At 43.6% G+C, this 12,968-nt stretch overlaps 2 protein-coding genes across 8 annotated transcripts in view; one reads left to right on the top strand and one right to left on the bottom strand.

Moving 5' to 3' along the window:
• The first annotated feature begins 873 nt into the window (after positions 1–873).
• Positions 874–11,442, top strand: PLD6 (phospholipase D family member 6). The gene is made up of 2 exons (XM_080981278.1): positions 874–2,027; positions 4,070–11,442. Exons 1-2 carry the CDS (start codon positions 1,583–1,585, stop codon positions 4,357–4,359), a joined length of 735 nt encoding a protein of 244 aa, XP_080837404.1. The 5' UTR covers positions 874–1,582; the 3' UTR covers positions 4,360–11,442.
• The window catches only part of MPRIP (myosin phosphatase Rho interacting protein), a 155,985-nt gene continuing 150,467 nt past the window's right edge, over positions 7,451–12,968 (bottom strand). For all 7 annotated transcript variants that reach the window (XM_080980897.1, XM_080980896.1, XM_080980899.1 and 4 more), the window contains one exon: positions 7,451–12,364. Coding sequence is in view for 5 of the 7 variants with exons in the window: in XM_080980896.1 (XP_080837022.1) it covers positions 12,293–12,364 (72 nt within the window). In the remaining 2 variants the exon portion in view is untranslated. The remainder of the gene's footprint in view (positions 12,365–12,968) is intronic.

Genomic DNA, 12,968 nt, shown 5'->3' with positions numbered 1-12,968 from the left:
AATAGTGTGAGTAGATCGCAGTCTGTTTGGGAGTTGGACGTCCCTGCCCTAGATAGTTGCAGCATCCACACAGGGCATAAGCCGGCTTTGTATCTTGACTAGAATAAAAAAAAAAAGGACAAGGGGCCTTTTTCACTCCACTGAATCAACCGACCTTGAGCGTCTAAATAGAACATGCAGCATGTCTCGGTTCTGCAAGACACACCTGCTGTGTCTTGCAGTTTTGAAGCGACGTTTCTAACTTTTGATTTAAAAAATCAGGTTGCCATGGCTTTAAACATATGTAAAGGGACACTGCTTGTTTCTTAGTTCCCAGTTCCTTATTTACTTGAAAGTATGAAGCATTGATAAAAAATGTAAAGTTAAAGGCTGTGACATATATATATATATATGGCATAGCGGTATATAAATATTTTTTAAAAGAAATAAAATAATAAGAGGGCGCGGGAGGCAGGTACAGGGAACATCAAGGCCTGCTCCAGTGGGGGCTATCACCTTTGTGCCCTGCCTTATATGTTATATTGTTTTAGTCCTTTAAAATGGTAAACCGCCTTGGCATAAAAGTGCAAGGAATGAAGAAACAGGGTTGCATCAGCAGTCATGCCCACGTGGAAAACAATTAAGGAACTGGTCCCTCAATGAATGAAAAGGTTGAAGGCTGAAAATTTGAAGGTTGAAAATTTTACAATTTGCTGTAAGCTGCCCAGAGTGGCTGGAAAAACCCATCCAGATGGGTGGTATAAATAATAATAATAATAAATAATAATAATAATAATATCGGAGCCTGTTTTATTCCATATATAGCACAAGTGAAATTTATTATTATATTTATTTATACACCTTTTTCCCTGGCAGGGGCTCAAGGCGGCTTATGGATAAAGAAAAAAGAACCACTTACAACATGGAAAAAAATAATTATAAAAGTATATTGATAGAATTAAACACTATATAATTTATTTATTTTTAACTTTATGGTTAACTTTCTTTTTTCACTTGTTTGTTAGCGGTTGCAATGACTGTATCCTAAACTGCCTTGGACGGATGCTGTTTTGATAGCAGAGGGTTATAAATGGATAAAATTAACTTCATTTCTTTTAAACGAAACACGAAGCTCAGCTGGAAACGACATAACGAGACGCTTGGAAACTATGGCGTGTGCGCATGCGCCACCTGTCCCGCCTGCCGTTCTATGTTCTCTACACAGCCTTAATACCAGCGCATGCGCTGTAGTGGACGCAGCGCTCCGAGGGCAAGAAACCCCAAAGTCCTTGAGCTGGAGGGCGCGTGCGAGTCGGCAAGTAAAAAGGTTGATGAAGTGAAGAATGCGCATGCGCTACGGCAGTTGAAAAGAAAAAGCGGCTGAGAGGAAAAGGGCGCACGCGGGCGGACGGACGCATGCGCCGTGGCGTGGGAAGGCACGTTTGAGCGGGACGGAGCGCACGCGCTTGTGGCAATTTAACAGACAAGGCAGCTGAGAGGATAGCGCGCGCGCGCAGGGGCGCATGCGCGGTGGGGGAGGGGGAAAAAAGGCGGTTGGAGGAGCGCGCGGGGACGCGGGCCGTCGTGGCGCCCTGAGGCGACGATGTGGCGCGGCAAGGCGCGGGCCCTGCTAGCGGTGGGGCTCGGCATGGCTCTCGAGGCGCTGGCCTGCTGGCTAATAGGGCGGCTGGGTCGGTCGTCGTCGTGGTGGTGGTGGCAGTGGCAGCGGCCGCCGCCTTCCCCGGTACGCGAGGTGCTTTTCTTCCCGTCGCGCGTGACGTGCGTGGAGTCGCTGCTGGCGGGGGAGGAGGCGGCGGCGACCCCGTGCGCGTGCCTGCTGCCCCACGGCGAGAGCGCGCTCGGGCGGCTCCTGGCGCGCGTGCTGTCGGCGCGGCGCTCGCTGGACCTGTGCGTCTTCGCCTTCTCCAACCCGCAGCTGGGCCGCGCCGTCTGCCTCCTGCACCAGAGGGGCGTCCAGGTGCGCGTCGTCACCGACACCGACTACATGGCCCTCAAGGGGTCGCGGATCGGCGAACTCCGGAGAGCCGGTGAGTCGCCCGGGGGGGAAGGAGGGAGGGAGGTGTGAGGCGGAAGGGGAACCCCAGGGGTCGTCTAGCCCAACCCCCTGCAAGGCGGGCGCAACAAACCAGAAAACACCTGACGGGGGGGGGGATTTTAACCCGTTGTTTACTTATTAAATTTGCACACCGTCCTTCATCTGAGGGCTGCTCACAACATAAAAATCCAAGATTTTTTTTTTTTTTAAATAAAGACATACCCCAGAAACGACACAATAAAGTCAAGAAGAGTAAAAAGAAGAGCAAGACAAAACAATGACCCCGTCCCCACCCCCCCTCCCACAAACGCATTTAAAAGGCCGGTAAAAGATGAACTTCCCTGGGGAGAGCAATCTGCAAGAAGGGGAGCCACAGTCTGGTTTTATGTTTTATTGTCTGTTTTTATATCGTTGCAAATCTCTGCGATGCATTTTCTTTTTAGAAACAAACAAACCCCACGGCTCTGATTAAAATCCTCAAATGAAAGAGAGTCTGCCACCTTTGGTTCCACTGTGGAACTCTCCTAAAGTTCTTGTATGAATGTTGTTCATAATTTGTAAAGAGGTCCCAGCTTGGGAGAAAAGTGGGGTATAAACTACATTTAATAATAATTACGCTGAATTTGGTAGCGGAGTTGTCATTTACATACCCCACCCTGCAAGTATTTTGTTGTTTTCACTTATTTATACAACAGTCAACGTTCAGCAGTCCCACCCAACCCCAGCAGAACCACTTGGTTGTTGGCCTCCATCTATCTCTAGAGAAACGGAGTGTGACTTCCAGGGTGAAGTCAATTGTGGCTGCAGAGATTGGTAACTCATTAACTGCTGCCTCCAGTGTTGTTTTTGTTGCATTAACAGCACTGAATTTACCGTATTTTTCGCTCTATAACACGCACCCGACCATAACGCGCACGTAGTTTTTAGAGGAGGAAAACAAACAAAAAAAAATATTCTAAACGAAACAGTGAGTTATGATTTTTGTGATTCATGCTGTGGCCACAGACATGTGATCTGACAGTGAGTTTGGAGTAGCCCAATGCAAAAATCCTGAGGATCCATTTGGATCCATTCTTTGTAACCACGTTTTTGCACCACTGCGGCCCCAGGCAACAGTGGGTGCGTAATTTTTTTGGTGCAAGATGTAGCCATGGACATGCTATGTGATCTGATGGTGAATTTGGGGTGACCCAGTGCAAAAATCCTGAGGATCCATGTGGATCCGTGCTTTGTAACCACGTTTTAAGTGGGGAGGGAAGGAAAAGCACTCAAGGGACAAGGAGCATGTGTGGGGTGGGTGGAGAAGGATGCTGCTAATAATGAAGAAGAGGGGTATAAGGGGAGAAGGCTCCTCTCCTCTCCCGCTTTGCTCCTTTAAAGCAAGCAGGCTCTGCTTTTCTCCCTCCTCCCCGCTCATCCCCGGCTTAGCGAGCTGAAAAACTTTGCTGCTGTTTAGCGAGCTGAGTGGGGAGGAGAGAGCGACAGAGAGCCTGCTTGCTTTAAAGGAACCAACTGAACAGGCTGCTCTCCTCTCCCGCTTTGCTCCTTTAAAGAAGCAGGCTCTCTGTCCCTCTCTCCTCCCCACTCAGCGGCTCTTCTCCCGCTTTGCTGTTTCAAAGCGAGCCACGGAGGAGGGAAGGAAGGGGAACCATGGATCCTCTGCTCACGACTGCAGCAGATCCCCCCTGTCACCCGTAGGCATTCCCTCCATAACACGCACAGACATTTCCCCTTACTTTCTAGGAGGAAAAAAGTGAGTGTTATGGTGCGAAAAATACGGCACTTCTCCAGGATGCAAGCCTGGGCAGCGTGTACGGCGGTCATGTCTGTTTAACGTCATTTAACTTTTTAAAGTCATTTCAGGGTATAATTCCACAAGTTGCCCTGTGTTCTCATAAACTTAAGAAATTTCAGCCACTGAATTTCTGTATGTAGCTCTCAGTACACTACGTATAGTGCTGGGAGCTAAGTCAGTTTCGTGGAAAGATGGAAAAGTGATTTTGTGGCACTGAATAGGGTATGCTGGTTTTTCAGGAATTCAGGTACGTCATGATCAGGATAGTGGGTACATGCACCATAAGTTTGCCATCATTGACAAAAAAATGCTGCTCACTGGCTCCCTGAACTGGACTACTCAAGCCATTCAAAACAACAGAGAGAACCTGCTGGTAGTTGAAGACAGGGACTGTGTGAATCTTTTCCTGGCAGAATTTGAAAGGATTTGGGAGGACTACAATCCAGCTCATTACACATTTTTCCTCGAAGAACAGCAGGTACAGAAAAAGGATAAAACTATTCCTCAAACAAAATTGCAGCTTAAATGACTATTTTGAAGCAGTAAATTTTTTAGTCTAAAGACTAGTTCCTAAGTTATGTGTTTGAGAATGGCATAAATTGCTTTAGGAGTAACTAAATGCAAATTTATGCTCCTTTAAAAAATTGTACAAGCAACATATTGTGTGTTTGAATTATTCTTTGAGAAATAGATGGCCTGTACTTATGTGCTATTATACCTGTTCTCAATAAAGCGTGCTTTTAAAATTCTAATACATATGTTTCTGTTATAAAAACAACTGTCCCCACATGTAGATAGCATTTCAAGAAGAGTGTTTATTCTGCCATTCTCTTGGCAACCCTAGCATCCACCTGCAGGATGTTACTGGGGGGCGGGGACCTTTTTAACATACAGCCAACTCCCAAATTGATGTGATGCTTACATTCCAAGGCACTGCATGTTTAAGTTAAATCACATATATTTGAAATACGATTGAAAAAGCCTGCAAATACCCTGTTCCGCCCCCTTTTGTGATGTTTTCGGCTCACTTTCAAGTTCAGTGCAATGCTTGTGTGCGTGATTGCGCACATATCGGATGCACCTAAAATGGTTGCTGCCTGAACAGCTTTGTCCCCTTTGGTTTTTAAGGTTTGATGTTTTTATTACGTTTTTAGATATGCTGTAAGCCATCCAGAAGCCCAGCCGTAAGGGTGGGGTATAAATAACATAAAAATAATTAGAATAGAACAATTTGCCTTTGTAGGTGAGCAGCATAAAGCAGACCTACTTGAAAATAAATGCCCAGTGTGTGAATGGGAATGAATGTGTGTGCTTAACTCACAGATAATTCATATGCTGCTCTTTCATGTGTGGAAGGGGAAGTAGTATTGCTGTTTTATTCTGCCTTGGTCTTACCACACCTGGAATAGTTTCCAGTTATGGGCACCACAGTTTAAGAAGGATATTGACAAGCTGGAACATGTGCAGAGGAGGGCAACCAAGATGATCAAGGGTCTGGAAATCAAGCCTTACGGTTTGAGGGAGTTGGGTATGTTTAGCATGGAATTGGGGAGACTGAGGAGATAGGTTAGCCATCTTAAAAATCTAAAGGTCACATGAAAGATGGAGCAACCTTGTTTCCTCCTGCTCCAGAAGGTAGGACCTGAACTAATAGATTCAAGTTACCAGAAAGGAGATTACAACTAAACATCAGGAATAACTTTCTGACAGTAAGAGATGTTAGAGAGTGGAATGGACTCCCTTGGAAGGTTGTGATGCTCTCTCCTTCCTTGGGGTTTTTTAGGCCATCTGTCATGGATGCTTTAGTTGAGATTTCTGCATTGCAGGGGATTGGGCTAGATGATCCTGAAGGTCCCTTCCAACTCTACAGCTGTGATTCGATGACTGTACATGTGTAGAATTCAGCCCTAGAATCACAGAATTGTAGAGTTGGAAAGGACCTTAAGGGTCAACTCCCAGTAATGGAGGAATCTCAAACAGAACTGGAACTTGGTATAGCAGTGGGTGGGGAAGCTGCATGTCTACAGGTGTTAAGACTTTATCCACTGTCATTCCTGACCACTGGCCATCCTGGGTGGGACTGATGGCCATTGGGCAGTCAACATCAGCTGGAATTTGAAGAGGGTATACTAAAAACACCCGCCTGTCCTAATAAATGGGTGGGTGCAGAATAAGGCTGAGAGGTACCTTATGTTGGCATGTAAGTTGTAGCCATAACCAATATCCCAAGTGTAGAAATGCAACTCTGGTGTAAGCGTATTTTGTGGTGCCAGTTTGGGGAGGGAACTGTTGAGGTAGGAATATTCAACATCTGGAAGAACTTTCTGAAAGTAAGAGCTGTTAAAACAGTGGAACAGACTCTCTTTGGAAGATGTGGACTCTCCTTCATTGTAGGTTTTAAAGCAGAGGTTAGATGGCGATCTGTCAATGGATACTAGAGATTCCTGCATTGTATAGGGTTGGACTTAGAACTCTATGATTCTATGGACACCAGCGTTTTAAAGGGCTTTGAATCAGTCTGTCAGTGGTTGAGTTTCCAAAAGTATTGAAGCTGTTCCAAATAGAGTGTATGTGTGGTTATCACAGTGCTCTTGATACAGTAGAAACTCCATTGTACCCATGAGGTGGGTACACTGTAGTGACTTAAATAAATATGTTGTGTACTCCTTAAAGAGGAGGAGGGAGGAAGATAGTGGATCACAGTCATAAAACTTTCTTCAGGGTCATATGCTGTTTTAAAGCAGCTATATTCATATAGCTTTTAGTTTTTGAAAACTGTCAGCAAAACACATACAGAAACAATAAAGGTAAAGGTACCCCTGCCCATACGGGCCAGTCTTGACAGACTCTAGGGTTGTGCGCTCATCTCACTCTAGAGGCCGGGAGCCAGCGCTGTCCGCAGACACTTCCGGGTCACGTGGCCAGCGTGACGAAGCTGCTCTGGCGAACCGGCACCAGAGCAGCACACGGAACGCCATTTACCTTCCCGCTATAAAGCGGTACCTATTTATCTACTTGCACTTAAGGGTGCTTTCGAACTGCTAGGTGGGCAGGAGCTGGGACCGAAGGACGGGAGCTCACCCCGCCGCGGGGATTCGAACCGCCGACCATGCGATCAGCAAGTCCTAGGCGCTGAGGTTTTACCCACAGCGCCACCCGCGTCCCTACAGAAACAATATGTGGTAATTAATAGTAATTTATCACTAGTTCAGAATGCTCAGCCTTTCTTGAAGCCGTTTAGTAATTGGTGTACTGTAATCGTCGTGGCCTTCCAATGATAGTTCATAAAATGTTTCTTAATACTTAACTTATATTGAAGGGTAACTGCAGGTGGGATAGCTGCTACAATCATCCTTATGTACTATTAAATTCTTTGGACATTTAATAATTTCACGTGTGCTATTTTTGCTGTGTATCTGCCCTGAAATGCCTCTCCAGAGCAGATGGACGTACTCGGAGGCTTTCCACAATTGTATTGCATAGATCCTTTTATTAGTAAGCATAGCATCCTTGACTGTTGTCTTCTATTACTAATTGAAGGATGCAAAAACATTGGAATGCTATTTCAAGAACTTCTCTGTATCTAGTGTTAACAAAAATCTTCTCCACAGCATGCCAAGGGTGGTGCAAAAATAGTTTATTACGATACAGTTTTATGTATAGTTAAGTAATTAATATTTACAAAATAATCATCAGCTACATCCATGGGAACCCTAGCATGTCACACAAGGTTTGTAAGGAATAAATACTGTGACATAAATGATACTTCTATTACAGTGAACAGCTGAAGGAGGAAATAGCTCTTAAAAGCATGAAAACAAAACAAGAGGAGAAAGATACCTTTCAGACTCCTAGGAGGCGGCTCAAACCATTCATCTTTGCAAAAAAAAAAGTCAGATTGGACATGTTTGTTCACCAGGCAAATTAGAGAATATGTTCTCCCAGTGAATTGGTTTTATTTGATTCTGCTCTTGCATGCGAGTTCCAGTTTTTGGGGTTAGCAGCTTTCCTGCCGAATCCCACGGCTGCTCTGGCTCTGAATCTTGCAGGGCTGGAGTAATTGATCATTCTCCTCATGCTTGATGCTTGGATGACCACTTTAGGATTCAATTTGGTCGTGGTCAATTAGGAGTTGATGCTTCTGTAGGCTTGCTTGTCGATCAAGCAGGTTTATAATATAGACTGATTTCAGTATCTTTTAAAAGGAAGCTGGTGTTGAGTGGGCATGAGGAAGAGCTCAAGTAGGGATACCTGTGTGTGTACAGTGCTTGCCTCACCTTCTTAGCCATATACACATTTTGTCCAGACAAGTACCACATTGGAGGAGTGTACTAATGCAGGCTTTTGTTACTCAAGAACACTTAGCTGATAGCTTCTCAAGTGCTTTGATTTCTCTTAGAGGTGACTGTTTTAATACACAATTAGAAGCTGTGTTCTTCTACTGGCAGACTGAAATGAGAACCCTACATCAATCTCAATGACTAGAGGGGTTAATTCACTTGGCACTAGAGGGGTTCTGCTGTCAACTCCCAGTTTCATTTACTCCTTAGTGGACTTCAGTGCATGGCGTGAGGCTGCTGAGCACTGCTTGAAAAAGCAAGACATTTTCTAATGTGCCATATAACTGTTCTCCAAGGCATGCAGTCAGTAATGGACTCCCATCTACTTTCCATGGTCTAGTGGTAAAGATGACCCCGGCACTGTAACACTGTTGAAACTACATCGCAATGAAATCTAGTGTTACAGTAAATTGAATAATCATCCTATGTTAACTGTATTCTGTCATGCTGTTACACCACCATGCCACGTAACCTGAAAAAGATGGGTGGGTTGCAGGAATAAAAATCTACTCCATTCCCTTATTGAAATCCTTGGTTTACTCCGCAACAGCGCCAAGTTACCATGCAAGAATACTGATGTACGCTTAGTGACAGAATAACTACCACCATTAATATACAGATATACTACTCTCTGTAATCATATATATGCACACCCAAGAGGAGTTTATGCCACTGTCAGCTCTAAGATTATTGAACTGAAAAGGGTAAGAAAATTAATGTATAGGTAAGTAGGCTTGAAGTTTTGAAACACTGTACATCTTCTTTGGACAGGCATTTCCAAAACTAAAAAGGTATCAGAGAAATTTAAAAATATATTTATAATGTTCAAACAAACCAACAGACATTCTTTAAGGGAACATAGAGTGGGTTTATCGGGTTACACTAATTTCCTTTTCCAAGTCAAAAGGACATTGTATTAGAACAAGATTTTAAAAAAATTCACCCCCAAAACCCCTCCACTATTTTTTTTTGAGTAATAAATATTTACATTGCGTGCTTTGAATACTATACAGGTTTTAAATTATTTTTAAAGAGAATAACAAAGCTTTTTTAAAAAAGAAAGAAATTACAAAGGAAGTATAAGCTACACTGAGCGTGCATGTGCTTAAAAGTGTTCACAACAAACTAAGTACTGCATATGAGCCACCAAAATGCAAAAAATCCAGTGGGATTCTAATCAAGTATGTTGTCATTACAAAAAGTGACACTTATTAAGAAACAACGCGTAGGGCTACTTGCAGGCAGCCTCTGCCACAGGAAAAACAGCCTGCTTGGGATATGCACTTCGGCAATCCCCCTTTTCCATATTTTAATGGGATAAAGGAAAATGAGTTTCATTAACAGAACACTCAATTCTGTTTCAAAAGGAGAGACGAATAAAGAAATCTGCAACAGGCAAGATTAAAGAAGCTGTTATGCAAGTATATTTATACTGTACATCCATTAGTGTTGAACTTCACTGAGACCACAGTTATTTTGTAGTGTAGGTTTGTGTAAAATGCAGCAGCTTGCAATAGAACATACCTATTTATTCACATAATGTTTATACTGTGCCTTTTAAAAGCCATTCAAGAAATACAACTAGAAAGCCAACTTGCTTTGCTGTGTATGAAGAGCAACTTGGTCACAGCAGTACAGACTTTCTTGAGCAAAAAGATGCTTGGTTGCTTTTTTTTTTTTTTTTTACACCAATTTTAATGTTTGTGAAATACTGGCTATTCTAATCTTAGAGGACATAGGACATTTGTTTGTTTTATTAAAGAAGTGTATGGATTAAACATAAACATAATCCAAAGATAATTCATTCCAGTGGCAAGGTTTCTCTCAAGTTGCAGGTACTTAAGGAAAAATAAGATTCTTCTGCCAAGCTACAAGCCTAGTTAATGATTTTAAAGGAGAAAGAAAATAATCTAGGCCTGAAGCACAACCATCCTTCCTTAGCCACCCTAGGGGATAAAATATGCAGGCTTTTCCATTATGTGCTAATCACTCTCTGCAGTCAGACGGTGTGGACAGACTGCTAGAGGCACCAATGCAAGACAGCCAAACCCTATCCCTTTCATACCTGATTTAAAAAGAAACTGCCAGACACACAGCAAGAAGACAGCAAATTTTCTGCTGTGAAGACCCCCCTGCTCCAAAATAGCAACAGCTTTTGAAGGAACATTGCTTTGCATATAACACAAAGAAAGATGCTAAGAGCTGTTTTGCTTCCGCATGGATCAGCAGCAAGGGCCCACAGAACAGAATCAATGTGTGTCCAATTAAGAACAGGATGAAACTAAAAGGGACAGGGTGCTCTCCCTAGCCTCTAACAGCAAAACTTTGCTTTACAGATTTGTCTGCTCAAAAGATCAACAATTTTAGTCTGAATAGACTGAAAAGCAAAACGCCACCTCAAATTCACCCCACCTGAGCAAGGCAGATAAAAAGACTTTTAAAATACCAAAAGGCACCTTGCCCACAAACCTTGTAGAATTAACTTCCCAACACTTCCTATACGTTTTTCAAAACAGCAATGTTCACCTGCTTTTGGAATAAAAAAATTGCATGCATTGTTCAAAGCTGCTCTATATACATTATACTGCTTGGGAAAGGCCTTTTGGCCCTGGAACCCAACAGATCAAATATTCAATGCCTCTGTTATTGGGCCTCATAGGTAAGGAGGACAAATGGGCCCAGACAACTGCTTTGTTTCAGATAAACAATGGCACTAAGATGTTTTAAAAAATTTGGACTTCCACTTTTCAAATGCTCCCTTTTAGCAAGGTTATTTGTGACTTGCCATTCCCCTGGTTAGACTTCTCTCTCCACTGACATCTTGCAACTGTATTTCCACATGCAGATGCTACCAGCTTACATGAACATACAGAAGACTCTCTTCAACTGTTTTGAGACCCATTAAGTCAATCCAAAGGCAAGCCAGCCCCAATTTCTGCCTTGACCTGCTTGGAGGACTGGTCTGACTTCAGCTGTACTGTTCCAAATACCTCTTGCTTATCAGCAAGCCACACCCTTCCTGCTTTGTAAAAGAGCCCTGCTCATTTAGAATTCTGAACCATTCCTACCGATTACATGGCAGAAGCGCTCTTACTGCCTCCAGAGGACCAGAGCAAGGATTGCAAAAGATTTGTTCTTTAAAAGGCATCTTGAAGAAAAACTCTGAGCTTCTGGGCAGAAGAATTTTGTTTGTTTTGCAACAAATTAGGTGGGAGAAAAGTCTGGGTCACATTATATGACAGACACAGAGGCAGGTACATCCCACTGAAACTCTAAGAAACAGTGCAAATTCTAGCATGGCCTTGCCAGGAGGAGTGTGTGGAAGGACACCACCCTATTTCTCCACAAGAAATAGTTAAGTTGCACTGATTAATTTCATCACAAGCTGATTGCACATCAATGCCTGCAACTGTCTGTATGCAAAGCAACTTAAAAGCTTTTCAAGAAGATCTAAGTGGCGTTAAGGGAATAAATTCCAAACTGACCACATAGTTAAACACTAAGCTACAAATCAGGGCTGCCACAAATGTCTTTTTCTAAGCCAATTATCTTGTTGCAACAAACAAGCTTTCACTAAGGGCACTGATTATGCCAAAAACAGGTCTGCATGTCTTGTTTCAGTGGTTCAAAATTTGATCCAGAGCATGCACTTAAGTGCTGGATTCCTCTCAACAGTGGCAAAGCTAAGCACAGTGTGTTGCCTCCCTCCCCCCATCCCACGGCCCTGTCACTACACCAAAGAATTTGGTAAAACAGAGCTAGCTTATCAACAGGCTGTTGAGCCTTAATACTGACACTTAGTGTAATGGATATACAGTAGGAAGGATGTTTTTGTAGAGAGCCAAGGGGGGTGGGGAGCGTATCCCCAATCTCTCCCAGCCCTCTTGCCAAGGTTAAAAACTTTGTAAGTCAGGACTAAGAAGTTGGGAAGTTCATTTGATGGTGGGCAGAAGAACTCCCAGCATTTTCCAGTCTTCTGGAGCATCCATACAACAACAGAAAAAACCCCACACACAAGCAACAGCAGTGAGGATCCTAGAGAACAAAAAACAGAAGGGTGCTTGTGCTGTGATGCCGCAAGCAGGGAGGTGTGCGTGGTCAAGCCAAATAGGAAGGAGAGAACTAGTCTTTCTTCAAGTCCTTGGATTCAAAGAGCTTGAGGCGCTCCTGCACGGTCAGGCCTTCCTTCAGACTCTGTACATGGGAGGAGAGAAGGAAGAGCAAACCGTTAAATGCCATTCTGGTGGGGAAAGCAAAAGTCCAATAGAGAGAGATGACACAGATGCTCAGGCAAAGGAAAGGCAAAAGATGGCATCCTCAATGGGAAGATTAGAAAGACATGCTTCAAAGAAAATGCACCATTATGGAGTGGTGTTATTGGTGAATCAGTCCGCGGTGAAGAAAGACGGGAAATGAACTGGATGACTGCAGGCACAGCTAACTTAGTTGGGAGAGTAATTGCTTGGATGTTTGAGGCAACTGCAAAAGCCTTTGCTAGCTCATCAGCGCCTCAAAACTGCACTTTTCGCATAACCATTTTGTTTGAGCACTCAAGTCCAGGGCTGTACACCAACAGTTCATCAGCACAGCTGCCCAGAGTGATTCTTTCAACAAGCAGTTATGCCCCTACAATGGTTAATCCTGGTGAAAGCTAAATGCTTCTGGAGAGAAAGGATAGCCCAGTTGGTTGCAGCATGGTGCTGATATGTCAAGGTTGCAGGTTCGGTCCCTGTATGGGACAGCTGCATCTTCTTGCATTGCAGAGAGTTAACTAGATGATCCTCAGGGTCCCTTCCAA

Source organism: Podarcis pityusensis (genome assembly GCF_964106645.2).
Source record: "Podarcis pityusensis genome assembly, chromosome: 14".
Classification (NCBI taxonomy): domain Eukaryota; kingdom Metazoa; phylum Chordata; class Lepidosauria; order Squamata; family Lacertidae; genus Podarcis; species Podarcis pityusensis.
This window is presented reverse-complemented; position numbering and strand designations above follow the sequence as displayed.